Here is a 26,504-nt window from a genome sequence, read left to right on the forward strand (position 1 = left end):
CTTAAATATGGATCAGTTTCTTAGATGAAGGGGGGCTAGTAGTTAGTAGGGACTTGTAACTAGTAGTTTGAATGTAGGATGTTTGAGTTTTCACAGCAATTACTTCTTACAAAGCAACGGTCAAGGAATTGCGCATTGGTGAAGGAAAATTGATTGAGTTTTGGAAATCAAAGACCGAACGCTCCAAAATAGGCAAAAGTGGCAATTCGAAGTTTATCGTTGCCTAAAAACAGCTTTGACGCAGAAAGATCGTTTTCTAAGTATAAAAATGTATTAAGTAATGAAAGACGAAGGATAAATGAGAATTATCTGACAATGTACAATACTTTGTACCAAAATTCTGTTCATTTAAATAAAAATATTAATATTGCTTGAAATTCAAAGAAATATTTTTGTTGTGTATTTTTAAGCTTTTTTTTATAATTTACGCAATTTCTGTCTTTTGCATCATTTATGTAATAAATTTTTTTATGTTTAGAATTTGTGTAATTTTCAAAATTTCCCGCGATTTTGGGGTGTTTTTTCCCGCTACAAACTTGCAGCCCTAACCATGATCCATTTAGTCAAGTTGGTGACAAACATGATAATTTTCATGAAAACATTAGTGTTTTAGCAATAAGTTTTTACATCAAAAAATTAGTATATTTGCAGAAATTTAAATACTTTTAATTTAATCATTCACAAAAATATTTTTTCACTAAAAAAATTTCAGTTTAACAAATAATTGATTCTGCAAATATATATAAACATATATATATTGTGAAAAGTGATTATTCAAATTCAAAATTCACGCATCGCAATATCGTAGTAAAAATTAGGTTTTTTAAAATCATGCAGAATTTCGTAGCAATAACTGTTGAAAAGGCGATTTAGAAACAAAATAGTTTTACAATGGAATCTGAGCAAATTGAGCGCATTAAAAAGTGATGACTCAAATTTGCAATTCAAAGTTTTTCATTTTATTTACTTAATAAGAAAAAAAATCATTGTGTTTAGAAGCTACCGTGAGCTGCAAGTTGTCAACCAAATTTATGCTAAAAAAAACATCCCTAGGAGCACAGAAAAGTCTCCTTTTCCTGAAAATAGTTGCTTTTTTTTTTTATCCTTTTCAGGCAAAAAAAGTTACCATTGTCGCCTCATATCGAAAATAGTTGCAAATAGTCGCATTTTAGTCACTTGTGGCAACCCTGTTTTCTGTATATTGTAATGATTAAGAAAAACTTGTTCTGCAGAAAATAATTTAGATGGAAAAAAATTTTTTTCATCCATAACATTGAAAAATTTGTGTTATGGAATCCAGGTTCTTCTGTAATTAAAGTAAAATAACAAATAAATCATAGCGTGCCCATATTCCTCTACTAACATTAACACAAAAAATTTAATACAAAATAAAAATGAGTTATGTCAACAAATAATTCAAATATCGTTTTTACAATTTTTTATTCATTAATTTGTTTTTTGAAAGAAAACTACTGATAGCATTAATAATTTAAATGCTAATTATTTTTGAAAGTACAGTTTGGAAATTTTATACACAATAAAAACAAAATAAATTCCAATGAAAATTTTTTCAATAAGTATTCTAAATCTTGAGTAATCATCAGCTGGAAAGATCTTCATCTTCAAGTTCTAAATCATCTAATTCTTGAAACAGGGATTCATCTACTTTAACCTCTTCGTCTCCTAAAACCAAACAAAACTGATGATTAATTGATTCAGTAATTTTCTCTTCCGTTTATCAACTTACTCATGTAATGATTCACTAAATTATTGATTTACTATTCTTTGATTTCCTGACGCTATCTTTTTTTTGTCATTTGTTAAATGTATTGATTCCTTTATTTTTAGAAAAAAATCTGAATTAATGACTGAGAAAAAATCGTTTCTTGTTATTAATTAAGAAATGTTTTAATGAACTGAACTTGAGGAACATGTTTATGATAAACATGGGCAAAACATTTGCAATTAACTCTTGCTGCATTCATTCTGCTCTTTGGGTTTGATAATAACCAAAAAGCTAAAATAAATTTTACAGAAATGGGATATAATTGCTTTTGCAATTTCCTGTGTAATTGCTTTTGCAATTTCTACAAAACACATTTCCTTTGTATCATCCTTTTTTTTTTTTTTTTTTTAAAGCCAGATTCAGTTTTCAAAAAAATATTACTTCATAAATAAACAAAATCCAAAATCATTATACAATTAAAATATGTCATAAATTAACAATATTTTATTAATATTATCCAGTTTTAGCTCTCTGAAATGCAAAAAATAAACAAAAATTAAAAAACAACAAATATATATAAATACAATATATATAATACAAATAAAAATTTTTAAATAAATTATAACTAAAATGCATAAAAAAAAAGCAGCGGGTAATTTAAGCTGTAAGAAAAGATATTATTGATTTAGTTCTGTAAATGACTTTAAAAGACTCATCTTTATTGATACAGAATTTATTTTCTTCACGCTACTCTGTACTGTCATAGAAATTACAATTATAAAGTGTTGTGAAACACACAAGTTTAAAATAGAGGACTGAACTAGCTAACTATCTTCTTTATGTAAAACTTTATCATCACAGCAACTATGATATATATATATATATACAGTACAGAACCTCTTATCCGGAAATCAGAAAACCGGAACGAAATTCGATACATTTTTCCGCCATTTTAAAAAAAAGAAAAATAAGGTTTTTCCCCCATAAGATTTTAGGATTTTCATTTATTTTTTAAAAGATGTTTTCTTTACCATCAATTCAGAAATAATCATTAGTTCCCTACACCAGGGCTGATTGTGCTCCGGAAAAAATCCGGATTTTCGGAATTTTTGCTAACAGTGATCTGGAAGTTTCCGGAGATCGAAGGTCCAGACGTTTAAAAAAATCATTGATCACAGAAATTTCCGGAAATCAAATTTTCGAAGGTGGACAGTTCACAGTTTATTTTATTTGTTTGTAAGGGAGAGCCAGAGAGATACTTTATAAGCTTATATTCATGATTAATATTCATTTTTTATCAGTAAATAGTTGTTTTAATCATAAACTCAAGAACGAAAGACATATTTGTAAATTTTAATTACTTCTCCAGGTCATCATAGGTATGTGTAAATGGTATAGGTATGTGTAAAATTTTAAATACATTTTAAGTAAACTAAGAAATATTGAGAAAAAGGAAAAAAAACCTTGTTTAAATGTTTTTCTAATTTTTCAATTTAAACTGTTTTTTTTTTTGTTTTTTTTTTAACTCAAGAAATTTTCTTGAATTTTGACTTGGGCTCACAATCACCCCTGCTACACTGTCAAGAGAAGTAAGAGTACTTGTACTAAATATCATCAATCATTCCCTTCCTCACCCCCTACATAGTTGTTTCTTTTCAATCATAGCTCAGTGAGAAAGGGTTACTCATTGAATACCTGTTTTCTTATCATTTGGCCCTTAAGTAGGGGGAGTGATCATGTCTGTTGATTGCTTAGTCAAGGAGAGTTAAAACAAATAATTTTATTTGTCTTCTTTGATTCTTAGAAATCTCTGAAAGTACTCCTTACAGCTACTGTAGAATTCCTATTTTTCCTATTATATCTGTGCCCCTGCTTTATTTCCTACTTTTTCTCATTTTTTAAAAAATTATTCGTCATTTCTGCTATTCCCCCTTTGAACATAGAGACAGCAAAGAAGCAGGGATCAAGGTCAAGTATTGCAACTGCACCCATTTTTCAATTCATTCATTTTCAGGGTTGCCACAGAAAAAAATGAACAAAATAGTTGCTTTTAGTAGCAGAGAGCATGAAAATAGTTGCCTAAATAAGAACAAAAATACGAGTAAATTTTATTAAATGACTTAATTGTCATATACCATGATCCATTTAGTCAAGTTGGTGGCAAATATGATGATTTTTAGATAAACGTTAATGTTCTAGTACTAAACTTTTGTATAAAAAAAAATTAGTATATTTGCAGAAAATTAAATACTTTTGATTACTAGAATTCACTCAAAAAATACTTTCTCATTAAAAAATAAAAAAAACACTTATTCAAAGAAATTTTCCCTTTTATCAATAATTAATTTAGCAAATATGTACTCAAATTCAAAATCCCTGCATCGTAATATCATATTAAAAATTGTGCTTTTTAAAATCGCGCAGAATTTTATTGCAAAAACTGTTGAAAAGGCGATCGAGAAACGAAATAGACTTACGATAGAATCTGTGCAAATTGAAAGCATTAAAAAGTGATGACTCAAATTTGCAATCTAAAATTTTTCATTTTTTAATGTTTTAACTTTTTTAAATTTTATTATTTTTATTTTACATTTTTTATTTTTTAAGAAAAGAAATTCAGGGCTGCAGGTTTTCAACTCAATTTATGCTAAAAAACGTTGCTAGGAATACAGAGAGTCTCCCAATATTCTCCTTTTCCTGAAAATAGTTGCTTTTTTAGCCTTTTCAGGCAAAAAAAGTTGCCATAGTCGCCTTATGCTGAAAATAGTTGCCAAGAGTTGCATTTTAGTCGCCTGTGGCAACCCTGATTTTGAATGGGATGTGAGGAGGGGACAGAACATATATTCTTTTTACTATGTCAGCTTCTGTGTCTGCTTGCCAATTTATGTTTAACTGGAGTGGAGGAGAAATAAAATCACTCAGCTTAATGAGGAATAAGAATGTGATGCATGTGTTTTTCCTTTTGATTTCAATTAATGTTTTAGCGAAATGTTGAAACGAAAGTTAAACTCTCCTAGACAGTAATCGCATGTCAGAATCATGGCGATATTGTCGCAGAACGTTAGAGAGTTTTTTGCAGAAAGATTTTTCCAGTGGGAAGTAAAAAATTTTTAATTTCTTTTCCGCAGAAATTTTCGAAAGATTTTTTTTCATCCAGAATTATATTCAAACGATGTCTTTCTAGCCCATAAAAGGATGGAAAAGAAATGCTTCTGATTTTCCTCTTCTCATTTGAGAATAATGAAGTAAAAAAATTGAGTTTTTCTTTTCTCCAGAAATTTTTGATAGAATTTTTTTTCCATCCAGAATTATGCTTAAATGTTTGTATGTAAATGTTTGTGATTTTTACATTTTCATAATGAAGTAAAAAATAGAGTGGATGGTTTTGAGTCCTGATGCAGACAATGACAAAGTAGAAGAAAGCAAGGAGGAAGATGGGGCCCATCTCCCCTCCTTTTTTCGTTCTAATTTACCTTTTTTGTTCATTTTATATAAAGCCAGTATATATTTTTATTTCATTATTTTTTCCCCTTTTTATCGTATTAAGCTTGCGTGTATTACTTTATTGTTTTTTCTTCTTTTTAAAATTATTTCTAAATATTTATTTTTTATTAGTTGGGTTTGACAAAAAAAAAAAAAAACGGTGTTTTGTAGCGATTCAGAAAACCGGACAAATCAGTTATCCGGAATAGCAATGATCCCAATCGTTCCGGATAATCGGTTCTCTATTGTATATATACACACACACACATATATATAGTATGTGTGCTATCGCTTAACTTACAACAGGGTTCCCACTCAATTTCACAAGAAAAAAAATTCCCTGACTTTTCAGGTTTATCAAGTAAATTTCAGTGAAAATACAGTCCATATTTGATCTATACCATGCTATTTTTTCTATCATAAAACTTTTTTTTTTATTTGTAATGCCAAACACTAGATTTCGTGGGGGGGGGGAATAACATAACGGAACATGCCTGTTTAACTAAAATGAGAAATTTTTACATTATTATAATTAATTAATATTATAATTAATATTGATAATTAATTAATATTGTATTATATTAATAATTAATTAATATTATAATTTATGTAAGAATTATTTAACTCCAATCTCAGTAACTGATTACTATCATTGACAATTCAAAGACAGGTTATTTTCCAGAGATAATATAGGAATTTTCAAGATTTTTGTAAAATATTGAAATTTTTCCTGACCATTCTGTGATTTTTTGGACTTAAAATAAAATTCCCAGATAGTTCCAGTATTTCCCTGTTCTTCCTGACTTGTGAGGGGAGGGGGGGGGAGATAATTACATAATTTTTCTTTGAAAATAATTTTCACCATGAAAATTTAACACGTTACAGAGAAAATTATAAAAAACCGAACTAAAAGTTATTCCCTAAAAGGAAATTTTATAGTAGCTTACCCTCTTGCAGGAATTGTAAGTCAGAATCTACAAGTGTTTGATCCTTTTCAAATAATTCACGTCCTGAAAAAAAATAATAAAGTATGTAAGACAAAACAAGATCTTCTATAATGTCACATTTTCAAAATGCTGATAAATTGATAAAACACTATGCTTAAAAGATACATTGTTAAAATTTGCTTATTTAACGAACTTTTAAGGAGAATATGTACTATATTTTCAACAGGGTGAATTATGTATACATTCTGTGTATAAGTTGAGCCCTCAATTGAAGCTTGTTAAAATCAAATTTAATATCCTACATAAAATTCTGTTTTCTAAAAATAAAAGTCAAAAAATAATTTTTAATGCTAACACTGAAGACCTTACCCAGGGTGCATAGCTAAATCTTTCAGCAAAAAAGATAATGCCCGAAATTGAGAATATGTGGACTCGCAAGTATTCCATCAAACATGTAAAGTGATTGGCACTTTGATACGCCATGGACGGATGGTAGGCCGAAATTAATTGTAAAAGCATTGAATAGAACAAGGTGAAAATCACGCTTTTGCATAATATGTTGTGAAAATTCATAAGGTAAAGAAAAAATCACCTTTTAAAAAAGAGAAAATTAAGCACTTTTTAAAAACGCTACGCACCATGTTACCTAATTCAGGTGTAGTGATTTCAAATTAGCCTTGATTAAAAAGCTACAGATTTGTTGGGATGCACGGCACTGCATGGAGGCTTGGAGGTGAGGTGAAACTGGAGCGCCTGACTTCTGAAGATGGGACATTGACTTTTTTCTCTTATTGTGTTTTTCTTTATTCCTGTTCTCTGCTAATCTTATTAGAGTTTGTCATTTTCCTTTTGCTTGTTTTTTTTGTCCATACTTATAAATGTTTCATTCTTTTAAATGTAATTTTTCTTGCAATTTTTTTTTTTTTTTTTTTTGCAATTGAGGAGAGCTTTTTTTCTAACTTTAAAATGTATTACTCTTTTCAAGCTTTTATCATTTGGGTTTGATAAAAGCATGATAAATGACGGTTTTTAGCTGGTCCAGAAAACTGAAAAATTCGGACAACTAAAATACCGATGGTCTGGAGCATGCCGGATTACTGATTCTCTACTGTACTTACAAAAAATTACAAGTCCACAAAATTTTTTTTAAAAAAATATTTCACATTGTTACTCCTTAACATAACACATTTGCCCTCAAATAAAGATGAATAACATTATCGTATCTAGCAGTGATGATCCAGAATCTGTAGCTTTATGGTAACTTTTCACTGTGTCTTGAATATCTTAAAATATTCTTTAATAAATTATCTTAACAATTCGTTTTCTTAATTTTATTTCTGTGCATAACATGAAGGGTTTAAAAAAAACATTATATGAAGAAAGAAATGGCAAAATTAATTTTAGTAAAACGTATTAAAAATAGTTTTCGAGAGAGGTAAATTTAAGCAGAGTTATTCATGTCTATCTAACAAGAACCTCATAAACTATTATCAATGCTATTTCAACAACGCTAATCACGAATGACTGATTTTAATATGGGTGTATAAGTCGACTCCATTACTTTCGTGAAATTTTGAGGGTTTGAAAAAACATTATATTTTCTTTACAGGGTGTTTATCAATTTTAAATCAAAACAAATTCTATCTCCTTTGAAGCTTTTTTAAAAGTTATGTATTACAAAAGACTTATTTGAGAACTATGTACATAAATATAGAAAAAAATTTTTTTTAAATATTTTCAAATAAAATAAAAATACAAAAATATAGTAAAAAATCAAATCAGATTTTAATAGATAAACGAGTGACTAACGAAATTTAAAGATTAACAGTTGTGCTCTTACCAGTTAACTTTTTAGAAACAATCTCTTCTTTTTGTAACTTTTTCAATTCAGCCATCTCCTGATCGAATTTAAATTTCCAATTCATAAAAGATTCTACAGTTACTCTCACACCTTCAAACCTTTGCTGTAGAATATAAAACAATATGTTGTTAACAACAAAATAATGAACGTTAAAAATATATTAACAATAGAATAATAAGAACGGTCGAAAAATAAATAATATATTTAAAGACACAGCTAAACAACTAGTATTAAAACCTAATAATTTGTAATTCCTAAAGAACAGAGGATTAAAGACTAGGATTTTTAACCTGTGGTTTATGAATATTGTCCTTACAGCATAATAATAGTGAAAAGTTTAGATGTTCTTATTTAGATCACGTAAAAAAAATTAACTTGGCAAAATTTGGAATAAGAAGCAAAATTGCTTAATATATATACTTTGTGACTGTCTATGAATTCAAAAAGTATATACTAAATATACTTTTTAAATATACTTTGTGAATGCCTAAAAGTGCACCTTGAAAAAAAAGTGAATACAGGTTTTCTTTATTAAATATCCTCCAAAGAAATAACAGACTCTCCTATAAATTGATGACTCTTCAAAAATTTACTTTCAGAAATTTCAAAAAGGCAACTTTTTTTCCTTAATTCCTTTTTTCCATCAGTAGATATAAAACAAACGGGGAAAAAAACATTGCACTTTACATATTTAATTTTACTCTCATAAATATCATAAAATATATTTAATTTTCATGCATATCATGAAAAAGTCAACATAATAACATCTTGTAACCCTTAAATAGGAAGAAGTTAAAAAGCATGCATTTAAGAGGTTAAATAAAAGCTTTCTAAAAACGAAAATAAGCATCTTTAAGCACTTTTTAAAAACGCTGTGCACCCTGTTCTTACAAGAATCACGATATTGAATTTAAAATTGGATGAATATGAATAGCGATACTGGATTTTAAAAACACAAAAATATACATTATGATATCAGATTTTTAAATAGCATAAATAAGAATCACCACATTGGATTTTAAACTCGCGAGAATGCGAGTAGCGATATTGATTTAAAAAGCATGTAAATATGAATTACGATATTGGATTCTTAATTCACTTGAATGCAAGTCGTGTCATACAGGTTATAAATCATGTGAATATGATTCACAATGAGCAACTTTTAAATCAGTTATGTTTGATATTAAAATTCCTTGCGCATGATTGCGATATTAGCAAGTACCAATTTAGTTTCAAATATTAGAAACAGTGAAAATCTGACAAACCCCCAAAAAATAACGATCAAATTGGAGGAAGAATGATATGTACTAAAATGTTTCTAAGCCTGGAGGAATGATATGAAAAATCCAGAATTTTATGTTACACTAGGAATACAATCACCTCAAATTAGAAATTATTAAACATTTAGCTGATCACTAAAGCCCACATTTTGATATTTGCATTTAAAAAAAAAAATTTAAAATTTAGCATATTTGGACTTTTTTGATCTACACACTGTGGAGCAAAAGTCTTTTTTCGCGGTCAAAAATAAAAAAAATGAAGTTATAAGAAAAAAAAATCTCAATATGGTTTTTTGTAGTAAAATGTCCAAGGAATGAGACGGTGTATTTTGTTTTTTTGGTTTATAAATGGAAATAGCATTTAAATGGAAACAAAGTCGAAATTAAAAAAAATTAAAGTTTTCAGTTAAATTTTTATTAATATGGTAACTCCTTATAGTAAATAAAAATATTAAAACTATGCATGATTTATACATAAATGTATTTCCAAGATATATATGAATTCATTATTTTATATAAATACTATTAAAATCAGAGCCATTTTCCTATTTCTGCTCTGTACAATGAAATTGCAACTTTAGGGTGCTCTATAAAAAAAGCCTTACGTTGCCGAGGTAAAAAAAAAAATTTGTACATTTGTTTGGTATATATACTCAAGAACTAAAAAAAAATTAGCTGCGAATATTTGCGAATTTGGCTGATATATCGATTTTTATAGTTGGCGTCATTTCTATAATAAAGATTTTCTTATATCTACTTGGCTGAACAATCTTGTCATTTTTTTTAAATTGCTGCTTAAATCAAACCTTATGACAATGGTGCCAGCACTACATATTTTGTAATTATATTTAGTCTCAAAATGTAAAGGAACTATTCTATCTACAATTTCGGATTTAAAAATTATTCATTTTTCGTCAAGGTCAGTGGAGTGCTTTCAATATTTTCACATTCATTGTGTTTCGACTATCATTTTTCATTCTAAACGGAGTGAATTTCAAGTTATACTAGTGATTTGAGGTAGGCATTTTTATATTTTTTACATTAAATATCAAAATTAAATGCTCTGTAATGAAATAGCAACTTATTCGCTGAAATATTTATTATTTTTTTAAGATGGCATCAAAAATATATAAACGCCAAATTTTCGAATTTCTCATTGAAAGTAATGCTAATTGGACCCAACAACGATACGAAAATGCTGATAAGTCGGTTGCAGTGTTGTTTAATATTGAAAGTTTGAATGGCCAGCAAAAATCAGAATTAAGAAAAATATATGCAACTATTAAAAATAAGTGGCAAAAATGCACTCGCAAGAAAGATTTATTTCTCCAGCAAAATAAAGATTGGCTTGACACGGAATTGAAATTGTACACATTCCAATACAAAGGTAAATTATCTATGATTTGTAAAATTTTTATTACTTATATAAAATATGCGAGTAAATTATTGTTCTTATTTTTATTTTATTTATTTATTTTTTGTTGTTGATAGAAACTGTTTCAAATTCAACATCAATTCCTGTAAAACGTGGTAGGCCGCAAAAAGATTATGCATCAAGTAATGAACGCACTAAAAGACGCAAACTTCGAAAATTGTGCGAAGAAGCAGAACCACAATTAATTTTCGATGCGAGCAAAAGACACCTTCGATCTAAAGGAAATGCAGAAACCGTAAAATTTATTGGAGAAATAAAATTAAATAACTCCAATTTGATACAAAAAACTTCCAATGTTAACGCTTACTCACCAGATGAAGCATTAGCTTTAATCGTTCAAACAGGATTAACGAGAAACGCATATCAAAATATTCGAAATAGTGCCTTGGAACGTGAAATAAATGTCTATCCACCCTATTACAAAGTACGAGAAGCTAAATCACATTGTTATCCATCGAAAGTCTCTATCTGCATAAGTGAAGTGAAAGCTGAAATTAATCTTCAAGACTTACTAGATCTGACAACACAACGCATCTTAAAAGTTCAATCAGATGTTTTTGCTTATACTTCTGCAGACAAAATGCAAAACATAACTTTGATTTCTAAATGGGGTTGCGATGGCAGTAGTGGTCATTCCCTGTATAAGCAAATTTTTCAAGATTCGTCAAATTCAGATGCTAGTCTTTTTATGACTTGCTTAGTGCCTCTACAACTTTACGGTACTTGCAACGGAGATCCTAAAAAAAAAATTATATTGTGGCAAAATCCCAGACCTTCTTCCACAAGATATTGCAGAGCAGTAAAACTTGAGTTCAAAAATGAAACGACTGATGCTATTCAACAAGAGAAGTTGATGATGGACATTAAAATTAAAGACCTGGTCCCTACAGTTGTGAATTTACATAATTCTCAATCTTTTGTTGTTAAACATATTTTAGGTATGACAATGATTGACGGAAAAACGTGCAATGCGATTACTGATACAAAGTCTGCACAGACATGCAATATATGCAGAGCTACACCAAAAGAGATGAACGACTTGACGAAACTAAAGACCAAGAAGATAAATACAGATTTTTATGAATACGGTTTATCAACACTGCACGCTTATATTCGTTTTTTTGAGTGGTTATATCATGTTTCTGTACGACTTGAAGTGAAGTGTTGGCAGAAAAGGAAAGATGTGAAAGAAAAAGTGGAAATCAGAGAAGAAAATATAAAGAAAAAGTTTCACAGAGAGATGGGTTTACCTGTAGGTATAATTATACAAGGAAAAGGTACCACGCACGACGGAAATCTGGCTCGTCGTTTTTTCGAAAACTCGAAAAAGTCTTCTGAAATTACAGGACTTAATGAAAATCTGATTTCAATGTGTAATACCATTTTGAAAGCATTATCAAGTGGATATGCAGTTGATTCCTCTAAATTTTACAATTATTCATTGGAACTTGCAAATTTATATGTAAATGAGTATTCGTGGTATCCAATGCCAGCTAGCGTTCATAAGATATTGATTCACGGACATGATATTTTAAAATCAGCTTTATTACCTATAGGTATGATGAGTGAAGAAGCCCAAGAGGCTAGGAATAAAGATTTTAGAAATTACCGTGAAAAGTTCACAAGAAAGATATCTAGAGTACACACGAATGAAGACATATTACATATGTTTCTAATTTCGTCAGATCCAGTAATAAGTTCTCTTCGAAAATTGCCTAGTAGGAAAAGTGGTAGCATGCCTCAAGCCGTTATCGATTTATTGGAAGATCCTTCAGCAAGTTCATGTTTTATAGAAATGGAAAATTAATAGTGCCAAAGTAGTTTGTTTATATTAAATATAAATAAAAAACGTTGTTTAATAAAAATAATACTTCATGTACAAAAAAAATTATAAAAATAAACTTGAGATTATTATTTTTGTTATAACATTTTCAAAATTTTTTATATCTAGCAAAATATATTCATTATTTTTTTTAAATTCGATAATCGAATTTGCAATTAACAATCTTAAATATTTTGATTAAATTTATTTAGTTTAAATTTGTTTTGATAAATATTCGCGATTTTACATCCATTACTTTATTTATTAAAATTATTAACCACAAATTTGTAATCAAAGATCTCAAAAACTACTATTAAATAATTTTTATTTATTTATTTGCAATTTTTTCAATTATCATCCGCCATTTTGGATCCGCCATTTTGTTTTTTTGAAATTTTGACTTCATATTTGAAATCAGTGACCAAAAAAACCTATAGGTGAACAATTTCTAGAACATTGAAGTTAATTTTCTAATTTTGACCGCATTTTTCTGATTTTGTCCCACTGTGCTACATAGGCAATTTTTTTTATATTTTTAAGGGCATTTTTAGAGATGTTTTAAGGGATCAAAACCAGAGCTCTTATGATCACAGAAGATATAAAATGTTTAAAACTAAATATTAATTGTTTATAAAATTATTAAAATACATTAACAGGGAGTGTGTTGTTTGCATAAGTGATAATGGTTGTTGGTTGGTGTAAATGGTAATAAATCAACTAAATAGAGAATGTTTTCTTACCCTCTCTTCTTCTTCTAATCTTCTTATTCTTTGTTCTTCTGCGTCTTTTCTTTGCGTTATAGAATCTACCAGTCTTGTGTTTAACCACTCGGATGCTTCAGACACAAGTGTGAATACCATAACCATACCCAAATTATCTTCCACCTGTGAAATATTGCATTCGAAATCAGCACTCATAACTATATTACTAAAGTACATGCCAGTAGTCATTTATATAACTACATAAATGACTAAAGAACAAAAAAAACAAAACAAAACACTGATTAGATGACAAAAGTAAAAATTTTAATCCAAGATGAGAAAGTAAGACTGCTGTTAACCCAATGGCATCCTTTGACAAGTGATGCACTAGTTTTGAATGAGTAAAAAGTGGTGACCAAAATACTTTGCAATCAATCCATTTCACAAAGAGATAATGCATTGATAACTACTACATCCTGCAAATGAGGATGTATTTAGTGAATTTATTACATTAGATTTGATCATTACTCAATTAAAAAAAAAGTTTTATAGCACCAGTTTTTAATTTGTCTGTTTTCTCTTAATTCGAAATTTAAATAAATTGGAATTCAAGTTAGGGGTTCGAGAACATGCATAATGTGGTTGGCATTGGCATTTTGAACAAGTACTGCCAATTAGAGAAATTGTGGCAACAATTTCACACAACTTGCAATCTCTAAATCAGACATTATAAACATTACTAAGAGCTTCAATTATTTAACAACAGAAATTTTAATCAATTATTTTAAATTAACATAAAGTTTCAGCATAATTTCAAATGGGTACAAAAATAAAATGGATAAAATCTCAAATATACTCGGTTTTGAAGAAAAGCTAATAAATCTGTAATGTCGTCATCTGACATATTTTCTGATTCTTCAACTTCCATAAGTGGGGCTTCATCAGGGTAATTGGGAACATACTCAAACTTCAGGGCAACAAACACTAAAATAAAGAAAAGGTTGGTATTTAAAAAAATTTAAATTATTTCTCAAACATAATATTAATTTAACATATGTATAACATTATAAAAATTGTGTAAAATATGAAATATTCACTAAACAATGAATATTTACATTCTTAAAGTTAATACGCAAAAAAAAAACCTCAATAATTGGGTGTATACAGCCATATATACTGCGGATAATTGCAGTTTTTTTAAACCATGCTGCACCACATTCAATTCGTTGTAGTCAAAAATTAAGTGAAAAAGCCAAGTAGTGATTATTTGTGTCAGTGTGGATAACAAGTGTAAGAATTAAAATAAATTTTTTTTTCCATAAAACAATTCTTTTTCTAATATCAAATACAATCATTCAGATATTTCATTTTAAAGTTCACTTTAACATAACTTTTAAAATGTCTTAAATCAAAATGTTAATGTTTTAAACTAAACAAATAAATAATTCAATAAAGCCTCTAAGCTGTTATATGTAGGACTCTGCTTACTCCCAAATGGTGAATTTAACGCCAGATTGATAGGCACTAATTTATGTGGGAAATCAAGACAGTTGGCGAACAATTCTGACTATTTTCCATCATCAAGTTCTTAATCACAAAATTTTGGAATCTTAATCTCAATGACCACACAAGGCCACTGTGGTGTTTTGGGAATATTTTACCTCTTATTAGATAATTTTTAAGACAAATTTTGACTCTAATTACTTACTAAAAGAATTTGGAACCCTTCTAAAATAAAAAAGTTGTTTTTAAACAAGCTTAACAAACATTTTCAAAAATTTAAAATATTTATAAACACAAAAACTGAGTTTTTTTCCTACCTCTACTTATTAAAGAGATTAAAACATGAAATAAAAAACAAGAGGAGCTAAAGCTAATCTTTTCTAGAATATTTTTATTTATTTATTCCTTCAATACCTCTAAAAGTGACTAGAGTTATCTAATATTGCTATAAATAAAATAATAATAAATAGTGTTAATACTTTTCAATTTCTGAAATTTTGGCTACATTTTGCTAAGTTGCAATTTTTAAGTTATGCATTTTTCATTTCATGCAATAGAAAAACACTCAATGTTAGGGACTTTTAAAACTACCGAGAGAGTTATGGAATTTTGACTACAGTGAATAAGACTTAAATGTTCACAAGGATATAGAATAAGCAATAAATATAATTTATAAGAAACTAACTACTTTATTCCCAAAATCAAAATTACTCACTATATTCTTCATCAGAAGAGTTTCTCAAGGGTTCCGTACGGATATCAACAGTAAAAGAGAATTCTGGATCAACCGTCAAAACTAAATCAAAATCATTAAAATTGAGTGTACTATCAATATAATATCATAAGCAAAAACAGTTAATCATTCTTAAAATAACACAGCTATTTAGCAGCTAGTAAATACATCTGTAAGGAAAAAGATTAAAATACATGAAAGGTAATTTTTATAAATTTATTTCATATACTTAGATATTTTCACCTATTCTATTTAATCCCATATCTGTTATGAATGAGATATGTAATGACTTAAACAAATATCTTAAAATAAAGCATAAGGATAATGTATATCCAGAGCCGGATTACACCTTTCGTAGGCCCTAGGCATAGCCGTTTTTGGGCCCTCCCCTCCTTCCCCCACTCCTCCCCTCTTTTCAAAATATATGCTAAATTTTTCTGGCATATTTTTTTTACATTTTTATTAATATGGACTTTAATTTACAAATTTGTTTATCGAATTTTATCTGCAATGCCGACATACTGCCGATGTTGTAGTTGATATCGATAATACCATTATGATTATACCAACATAAATCTGCACAAGAAATGTGGAAGGCTCAAATTAAAGATAAACTTGTGAATACTTTTCCTAACATTCACATTGCATTAAGAATATATTTGTCGACTCTTGGATCAAATGGAGAGGGAGAAAGATCTTTCTCCAGATTAAAATTGATAAAAAATTACTTGCGTTCAACAATGAATCAAGATCGTTTGGCATCGCTCGCACGTATGTCTATTGAATACGACATTTTGCGTAGTTTGGAATTCGACAGCATAATACAAGATTTCGTTGAATCCAAAAATCGCAAAAAAGTAATATATTAGATCATAAGATTCTGCAAAATAATTTATTATCGAAAAATATTATATTTTTATTTCTATCTTCATAATTTTGTGCAAAATACACTTCTTGTTTTTAAAGCTAAATTATTTTTGTCAACAAATTTTTTTCTCCCAAGTTTTTCGTAGGTCCCTGAATTTCGTAGGCCCTAGGCACGTGCCTAGTGTGCCTATAGGTTAATCCGGCCCCTTTGTATATCAAAATAATAGGATAGTGTATAACTGTAACACATATCTAAATAAAGCAAAACAACATGAATATAGAACAAATGAAACCATAGAAATGCACATAATAGTAGTATAAATTTTTCTACTGATTTATTGTATTTATGGAAAAAAGTTCTTGATTACAGAACCGAAACAATTCTATGTTGCAACCGAAACAATTCCTACCAAAACAATACGAAACTATACTGTATTACTCTTTTCAGTATTATCCACTTCTATTGTCTGGATTACTTTTTAAAAAGTTAGGCAAAGATGATTTGAGTAGATTTCTATCCTATATTCATTAAAGATTGGTTACAACCAGGCAGAGGCAGATGAGAAACATTTCAAAGAAAGCATCACAAAAAGAGATTAACTCCGGTAAACCACTACAGAATTGTTTTAAAAACGAATCATTTATAAAAACTTTTGGTAGCTTTTCAATGGTAGTTGGCTTGAACAGATACGGCTACGGAAATATCTCAGTTGCTTTCTTTTTTTAGGTTGAATAGATATTACGGGAGATTATTGAAGGCTCAATATTTGAAATTTCAAGTTTAATTACTCATTAATTTTATTTACTTATGTTCTTTCTCTCTTTAAGTATGTGAGATCGCTGTCTGACTTGGCCATAATCATTTTAAAGGAATTATAAAATAAAGTACCACTTTGTTACTTGCTTGCCTACAGATAGCAAGAACAATGATACACTCAGTAAAGCCAGGCAAGAGAAGATCCAAGTTTTAGTTTTTGGGGCCTATTTTTATGATGAAAAAAATATTTTGCTAAAAATAAAAAGTAATTTCGGAAAAATTTCTTAATAAATCAAAAACATTCAATTTTAGCACTCACTATTTTTCATTGCAATTGTAGTGTAAATCCATATAGTTTTGTCAGCCGCTCAGAATTAATTTAAAATGCTGTTACAACACGATAACTTCGAATTTGAGCTATCACTTTTTCAAAGCGTTCAATTTGTGAAGACTTCATCAGAGTTCTAAATTGTTTATGAAAGATTTTCGGTATTTTTCACGTAATATTTCAGCATTTTTTGCAGGCGATTGTAGTTTGATCGATATGGAAATATACTCTTCCTTTCGTAAATAAACAAAAAGTACATTTGGTTAAAAATGACGACCAGTTTAATTCCTCAGAGTCCTGGGATTCCAATTAACCTCTGAGTACTATCTAGTGTAAGTAATTTGTTTTACTTCAGGATATTCAACGATCGATAGTACAATTAAATTCTTTCTAACTGTAGCTAGCAACAAATTGTAGCTTTAAATTAAGTATCCTTTTAATTAAGTCAGTAATTAAGTTAATATATGAATCACCATATTAATATTAGAATAAACTAGTCACAATTCACAATCGAATCAGACCACATGAAAAAATACAAATGAATTACCTTTCATTTCACTTGGATAAATCGATTCCAAAGCTTCGATTTCATTTCTTTGTTCTTCCTTGTAATCTGTCATTTTCTTACTCTAGAAAACTTTATACAAAAAGCAATTTTATAATCTTAAAAACATGCAATTACAGCAGACATCCGAAGTTTTGTAAACAATCCATAACAGTTACGGTTAGTTTAAATGATAAAAATGAAAATAAAAAGTTTTCAGGCGGTAAGTTTTTCGTATATTAGAAACACTTATACTAGTTTACTGAGATTTGTAGCACAAAAATAAGCAGTACAAAGCGTTCACATTCACAGCTTTTGTGGCCAAGCTTTAATTAAATTGTATAGATGGCGCCATCGTATAATAAATAATTTCAAGTTAGCTTCTAGATGCGAACGTTTTATACTTTACATTTCAATCTATATCAATAAACTAGATTTGTCTTCATCAGTTCTTAAAATAAAAAGATTTTATATTATTTAATATTAAAGTAAAGTCCAGGTTTTATGTGTATCATTTAATGGATTTAAAAAGATATTTATGGTAATATGGTGTGAAATATGAATATTAAAATGTTAAATATGAGAATAGGCAGTTTCAAAAATTATTTGCTCTATGAACAGTTCAATTTTTTAAAATTTATTTAGCGTAGCTTTAGGAGCATTACCGTCTTAGAGATTTCCAGATAATATATTGTATATTATTTAAAATAAAAATTGCTTAAATAAAGGAAGAACTCAGTCAGATCTTTATTTCTAAATTCGATAGATGGCGCTCAATTTAGCAACTAAAATTCTTTTTCTTTCATTCTGTAGAATTTTTGATTGTTTTTTAAATTTTGTATTATAAGTGGTAAAACGGATAGCTTATTTCAAAAATAATTTATAGCAATTTCATTTCATTTAATTTTAATAAAAAATTCAAAATAATACTTAAAATTTCCCAATTTTTTTCCTATACTGGCGCCATCTAGCCATATAATATAGTATGAATCTGCAATCAGTCTTTATGAGCGACAAAAACCAAATAAATTAAAAATATGTGTTCGTCTATTAGTCTTTTATTTTTTAAAAACAAAGTAGTTAAATATTTCATGATAATTTGTCAGACATTTTAGAGTCATAGTAAAAAAAATGTAAGTGAATAAATACATCAGTGTTAAATTTTCTTACATTCCCATTTAACTTCCTTTTATAATATGCTCTCCTCACCCCACACACGTACACATGTTTCTTCCTTTTTCGTTTTTATTTTAATGGAAACCATATTTCAGCTCATTCATCTTTAGTTGAATAAGCTGATGTATGCATTAATTCTTGAACGGTAAAGCTATGTATGCATTAAAATCTAATTAAGAACCAGAGCAAATGCCTCTCCGAACATGTAAATTGAATTCTCTGTTACAAAGCCCAATTTAAAGGCTAATATTAAAAAAGTATATTATGAACAACTTTAATTCTTCATTTATTTACTAAATATTTTTAAAATAAGCAATGAAACTTTGATTAATATTCATTTTTAAAAACAATTAATAATCTTTCGTTGATTAACGAAGGAAAGATTGACAAGTAATAAATATAATGGCAATTGCAAAATTTATTACACCTTAAGTTTTTTGGGATAAGTTATTTTATTTAATGGCGTTTAACTTAAAAGAAGAAAAAGATTGGTATAGGGATTGCGGACAATGGCAATTTATCGCTCAATAATTCATCAGTGTAGAAAATACCGGACAAGTGCAATTCCTTTCAATGTCATACATATCCCTGTCTTTTAATTATCTTGATTATTCCGATTACTAACAATAATTAGACGGTGATGTCTATTGATAATCAAACAGAAGAACAGATAGCAAAAGTTATATAGATATATAAAATTTCAAAACTGATTTTATAAAAATAATAGGAAGTTAAATTATGAAATTAAGCAGTCTTGAGAAAGCTCGTCACCACTTTTTAATTTTTCCAGGTTGTGGGTACCATTCATTTAGTGAGGTATCCTAATGCGTACCTTGTGTTTGAAGAAGTCATTAAAAAGACTCCCCCTTTTTTTTTTGAGAAATTAAAAAAGTTGTTTTGATTAAAAACTGCATTGGCTTTAAAAAGAAAAAGATGGTAATAGAAGTCGACACATTCCAAGCGCTCAAAAACCGGAACCCATTCTCAAGACTTGCCAGACGTGGTTGAAGAAAACAAAAGTAATTTGAAACATGAAAAACAAAGTTGCCAACGAAACTAGGAAATAACGATGAAGAACAAGACTAGAAAAACCGTGATATCCGAGTGAAACATAAAAATAAAAATTATAAAACAATATAGGAAAAACAGCTCTGAATGAAAGTGGCAAATCAGGGCCAAATCATCACCTCCTACATCAGAAAGCCTTCACGTGGTTTTTTATAAGTAGTTCGCGCAGACTATTTAAAAAGTGTACCAATTGTGCGCATGAAACCAAATTCTATTTTAAAAATAATTGAGAGAAAGTTATCATATATATGTGAGAATTGAATCTTTGGTGGTTGACAAGTAAATAAGAAAAACCAATTATATTCATAAATTTAAAAAAAAATTAGACGTATATTTGCTCCGGTTATTTTTCTCAGATTTTCTATTGAATAGCTTTTTTGGAAACTAGTTTACCTTCATAATGGTCTGATCGAACTACCTATTAGAAACTGTGTGGAGGCTTTCTATAAAACAGTAGCTTGTTAAGAAAAACCGATAGCAGATTTGATATCAGAGACGCGAATTTATCTTCTCAGTTCTGAACTACCCGCCTTAAAAAAAATTCTAACCTCATATGTTTCTTGATCTTGGTGTAATCTTGTCAGAAAAAATTTAATCGAGATTCTAAAATGCCTCACACTAAATTATTCTAATTTTGATTGGATAACAGCCTTATAATTCACATATTTCGGAGGACACAGCTGAGTAGTGTATATATATTTCAGCTCAGTCTTTTTATGAATATTAAATAAAAAAGATTTTAAAGCATATTTAGGATTTTCCCTCTGCGTCTCCACCTCTTTGACTGTTGAGTTCGGTCAAGAGAAAAGAGGCCTCTTAATTTTTTTTATACCTTTTAGTCAGCGCCCACTAAAAATGGTGCAAATAATCAAAACAGGGCTGCCAACTTTTTACGCTTTTCGTAAAAATTTATTCTAGTGGTTGCAAAGTTGTATTTTTTTTTTTTTATTCATTTAAACATATTTTCCACTTCACTTAGTATAAATGATTTAAAAGTTCATATGCGACGCCACTTTTTTCAGCTCTTTCTTGTTGAGGCTTTTAAAATGTTGGCAAAATTACCAAAAATTCTGAACACTTTGGCTTTTAAATGTCTACCATTCTAATATTTTACAAAAAGAGTAATAGTTGGCTGGGCTCAATATAAAAATAAAAAAAACCAAAAGTTTGTGAGAAACTTAGTGATCCATTTTTTTTATAATTGAAAATTTACACCAATCCTCATAAAACCATGCAAAAATTGAAAAATATTTCGCGCTTTTTAATTTTTTAAGTTGAAAAATTAGGACGAATTTGTTTTTAATAAATTTCTAAAGGAAAAAAATCGAAAAATATGCTGTTTTTAATAAATTAATTAGTGAAAAATTGAGAATTCCTTTAATTTTTATAAATTTTTAATTGGAAAAATGTCTCCATAATGTCGATTTTTTGAAAGAATTCCATAATTTTTAAAATATATAAGGAATTTGTCAATTTTAAATTCCTGATAATTCTTTATAGCAAAATAGTATACTATGTAGCTTAAATTTAAAGCTTTGCTTCGAAATAAAGTTGCTAAAACTTTCGCTTTTTTTATTCTTTCTGGCGAAAATGATTCGAGGAACGTCTTGAAGTTAAAATAGATTGCCAAAAATATTTACCCAATATACATGTCAATACCCAATAATGAGTTTATTTATTTATTTAAAAAGAAATCATTAAAGAAAGCATCCATTTGTATGAAAATAATATCCTTTCATTTTTCTGCGAATACTATTGTTCCAAAGCGAGAACTTCAATTTTCTTCCATCATAAAATAATCATAAGAAAGATTTAAACATTTTGTTCATTTTACCTTGAATCACGACTGTAATAAGATTTATCTCCATCCATCGGATTTGTTTAGAAGAGAAAGTTATGTGATTGACATGCTTCCTCCGTTCTTCCTTCAACATGTGGTTTTTTAACTTTTGAAAAGAGCTACGCGATTACTAAATTTATCGCCATTTTGGCGATAAATTCAGTAAAGCAGTAGAACACTTTTTTTTCTACACTTTCCTTTTTTTCTCTCTCTCTCTCTCTTTCTCTTGGGATGGGAAATAATTATTAAAGTTTTAATATAATTAGTATAGTTTTAGTATAGTTTAATAGTTATTAAGTAAAGTTTTATTAGAATTAAAGTTTTTATAAATGCGTGATTTTCTCATAATTTATTTAATATACTAACTATCTGGTAATTATATATTCAATATATTAACCAGATAACTTTGTGGTATACTCGTTTGATGGAAAAATTGTATTCATTAAAAAAAAAAAGTTAGCTATTTTTTTTTTCATTGGAATTTTTCTTTCATATGTTCAACAGGCAAATATAAAATAACTAATGTATCATTGATTGAATTTAACTATAATTGAAATTTTCAAAAGTAACTGGTTAAAACAAATGTCGTTATTCCCGAAAACCCTAGGGCTCTATATAGGATATCGCTGCCCTAGGGTTCCGTGGAAAGATTACAAGGGTTCAGAAAGTGACGGTTTTTTTAAATCAGTAATACTTTTTATTTATTTCCAATCAATTTTCCATAATTTCTTTAATATTTCGGTTGTTTATTGAGAATTATGTATGCAAAATTTAAAAAAAAAAAAAACTTTTTTTTTCAATAAGGATACGCTAATCAATAATTACGAAAACGAAAAACATTTAAAAAAGTCAAAGTGTATTTCTCATCGAGGTTTTAAATTTCAAATAAAATAACTAAATTCAAAAATAAAAAATTATGTTTCTCTATTCTCAATGTTCATAACAGTTCGTTTTTAAAAAGCACAGTTCTGCTTACTTAATTCATTTTCAGCATATGCATAGATAAAGAACAAATTCATAACATTAAATTAATTAGTAAATAGTCAATTCTTCATGTAAATTATTTTCCTCTTATAAATATAAATATAACCCGCGTATACGAATAAAATTTAATGGAACCATATCATTTTATATGAAACTAATGTAATTTTATATGAAACTAATTCCTTGCTTAAACGGTTATTTGTTGTTTCCAGTCCTCGCTTAATTGCATTAAAGAGTTTAAAGAAAAAGTATAAAGTATAAAGGAAAAAAAAATTTAAAAAAAGAGAAACATTTTCTTATTATTTTATTACGGTCAGTGGTTACCCATTGGTCAGATGCTTTTTTTTTTTCTTTCCTTCTTGGACTCCGATAAACGCCAAAACATTTCAAATCATGGGTTGCAAAAACTGTCTCAATTGATGTTTGTCGTCGGATTGGTTTTCATATCCTGGCTATATACGTGTTTCAAGACCTCACAAAATACTTTTCCTCCTTCAGGATTCATATTTATAATAAAATCACCGTCAAGTCAGTAAATTATAAGTTAACAAGAAAAAGAACATACAAATACTTTAAATTATTATTATGTAAAAAGAATGACTGCTGGTGAAAATAAAAATAAAAAAATAATTATAAAAAAAGATTATCAAGCAGTAGCGGTCGCCATAGCAACGCATGCAATGACGGCGCATGCGCACTGTTTACTATTACTCTTGAACACAGTTTAAAAGTGTGATGACGTCCAAATAAAGTTCGCACGCCATCAAACCCAAAACAAGACCCACTTTGCCAATGGGTTAAAAAATCTTATTTATTTTTAAGAAAAATGTTTCTTCAACTAGAAGGGGATTTTTATTAACCCCTGTTTAGTTATTGCTCGAAACAGGCGTTATGGTTATAGTTCAAGAATAAATCAAATCTTGCTGGCAATACATTGGAGTAAATTAAGGAGGTTTTACCCCTCTTTAATTCACTCCGCTGACCCATTATTTAGAATAAAAGATGGTGCAGAATGATTTATTTTGCCTTCAAGACTTATGGTCTTCTCCCGGTTCTCCAGCTTACTCACTAGTCTACAGTGTAAACTAAATGAGTAACATAAAGAGCAGTGAACAAACTTGAATAAACTTTGAGTAGGTTACTCTATGAGTACGAAAAGGAATGATTTGAGTTTATAGGAGGGGGAGGGGGAGTTTAGAAAATAATAAATTTAAAAAAAAAATCTAAAACTAAAATTGTTAATTAATTTGGAATCTGTGAAGTTTCGAGGATAAAAAGAATTCTGAGAGCATTCGAAAGGAATACGCAAGTAGGAAAAGAAAGAAAAATATAAAATTTTGATGAATTAACGAACGAGTTTAATAACAGCCTTCAATTACAGATTTTTTCTGGAGGAATAAAATGATAGTACCTATTTTATACTTTTCATTCGAATTGATGTATTTTTATATAACTTTGAATAACATACATATTTTATAATCTTTAATTGTAACTGTTTATTAATCATAAAATTGCGTTTATTTAATTAAAACATTACACCCTGTATAAAATACCACTAAAATGTAAAATTTCGTGAAAATTTAGCATTTAAGATTGAAAAATGCACTCCCCTTTTAATCGAAAAACCAACTCGCTTGTTTGGCTGGAACCAATGGTATTCATTTAAGCGAGGTTGACGTATCAACGTTGAATGTCAACAATCACTTAGTCGCTTTGGTGAATGTCCGAAATATTTGTTATATCCGATTTGATATTAATTTATTCGTTGATATTATAATATTTATTTGATATTTTAATATCTGCTGAGAATAGATTAGAAGAAACATTTGTGTTCGGAATACTGGTTAAATGCATGCAGGGCAGTGGCACTTGACTTTAAAAAACATTGATGTAGGGCATAATGGGTAATTTTTACCGGGCAGTGACATTGAACCCTAAAAAATATTAATGTAGGGCATACCGGGCAGTGGCACTTAACTAGACCTAGTATATGTTTCGAACATTTACCAAAGCGACTATGTGAATGTCGACATTCACCGGTGGAAGTAGTCAACAACCGCCAATTTCGGTTACTCACAATAACATATATATATTATAAGTATATTCACAGCTGCTATTGTACTTAATTTTTTTATGATGATGAGGTTCCGCCAAAAGAAGCTCAATCATATAGGCTCCATAGTAGAATAAATTGAGAACTTATGCATGATTCTATTGGGATAAAATTTGAAATAAACCATTTTGCCCGGTTCCCGTTGCAACTTTGTCTACAAACTTGTTTCATAGAATTTAGATTTAATACTTGCTGTACTATAGAGATTCGTTAAAAGTTTTTCGCCTAAGCAGCAGTGTAGTATTTCTGTCTAATGACAATCCACAAAAAGATACGATGGCAATTCCTTTTTATGGCATATAGCGAAATTAATAAGTGTTGAAAATTTTGCTTATTGCATTTAAAAAAAAACATGTGCATAAACATTTTAAAGTACAAAATTACTTTAGAAATGAAATTTTAGATTTTTCTTGAAACAATTCTGGGAATTTGTTGTAAAATATGTGGGTTCTACATATTTAAAAGCTTATGCTTTAATTTCTTGAGTTTCAAAACGTTTAAATAGTATTTTAATGCACACTTTAAAATATATAAATTCTACAATTTTAGAAGCCTGTATTGGGTTTAAAGTACAGATGTTTTCTGATATTAAAATAACAATAGCAAACAAAAATGAAAATAATAAATATACGGAGTGCTTATTTTACCTTGACTGGAAATAATGATGCTTACCTGGCTTGGCGAGTTATTTTATCGCCAAAGAAGAATAACCCTAGTAGCCAATCATATTTCTCTCATTCGCGCGGTTTGATCGAAAAAAAAAAGTTTCATTCATACAAGTCAAAAGTTGAGTTGAGAACTAGGGAGGAAGATTGTGCTTGTATCCGTTATCCGGTGCCGCCGGGTGCGAAACCGGTGAAAAATTTTTAATATGGGGAGAATTTGCAAACGATAAAAATGGAATACAATTAACGAGGATTAATTATTGTGTTGTGGCAGCAATTTAAATCAGTGTTTTTTATTTGTGTGTGTGAATAATGCCTTTTCGTAAGTGGTCTGTGGAACCGGTGTTCCTTAGCAGAAAACCTCTACCACCGGATAAAAAAAGGGAATTATGTGATTTTGATAGAACCGCAAATTTGACATTTGCAAGTGTTCTACGGCAGTTGGCTTCTGTTGCCAAAATAGCGGATAAAATGTTTGTTGAAATAGCTTGTGAATGTCGTCTGCTGGGTGAAAGGACGGAAAAATTGAAGGAAAAGTTATCTACCTGTCAAAACGTTGTGGATAATTTGAATGCTCGAGCTGTCATAGTTCGTGAGTATTAGATATTAATTTTAAGGTGACTTCTAAAAAAAACTGGTAGTTAAAGCATTTCAATTATAGCTAGTGTTTG

The 26,504-nt window shown here is 28.7% G+C and overlaps 2 protein-coding genes across 2 annotated transcripts in view; one reads left to right on the forward strand and one right to left on the reverse strand.

The window, feature by feature from the left end:
* Positions 1-1,423: 1,423 nt before the first annotated feature.
* LOC147808617 (RWD domain-containing protein 1-like) lies at positions 1,424-18,150 on the reverse strand. The gene is made up of 7 exons (XM_087163473.1): positions 17,991-18,150; positions 15,474-15,554; positions 14,112-14,239; positions 13,295-13,438; positions 7,997-8,120; positions 6,157-6,219; positions 1,424-1,683 (listed from the first exon to the last, which is right to left on the reverse strand). The coding sequence occupies exons 1-7, from the start codon at positions 18,061-18,063 to the stop codon at positions 1,601-1,603; spliced, it is 696 nt and encodes a 231-aa protein (XP_087019599.1). The 5' UTR covers positions 18,064-18,150; the 3' UTR covers positions 1,424-1,600.
* A 7,765-nt stretch (positions 18,151-25,915) lies between these two features.
* Positions 25,916-26,504, forward strand: part of LOC107436801 (uncharacterized) — a 106,949-nt gene continuing 106,360 nt past the window's right edge. The window contains exon 1 of the mRNA XM_043048999.3: positions 25,916-26,425. Within this exon, the coding sequence (XP_042904933.2) occupies positions 26,146-26,425 (280 nt within the window). The 5' untranslated portion in view covers positions 25,916-26,145. The remainder of the gene's footprint in view (positions 26,426-26,504) is intronic.

The sequence above is a fragment of the Parasteatoda tepidariorum genome, chromosome 5 (genome assembly GCF_982258835.1).
Source record: "Parasteatoda tepidariorum strain Cologne lab strain chromosome 5, Ptep-v5.0, whole genome shotgun sequence".
NCBI classification, from domain to species: Eukaryota; Metazoa; Arthropoda; class Arachnida; order Araneae; family Theridiidae; genus Parasteatoda; species Parasteatoda tepidariorum.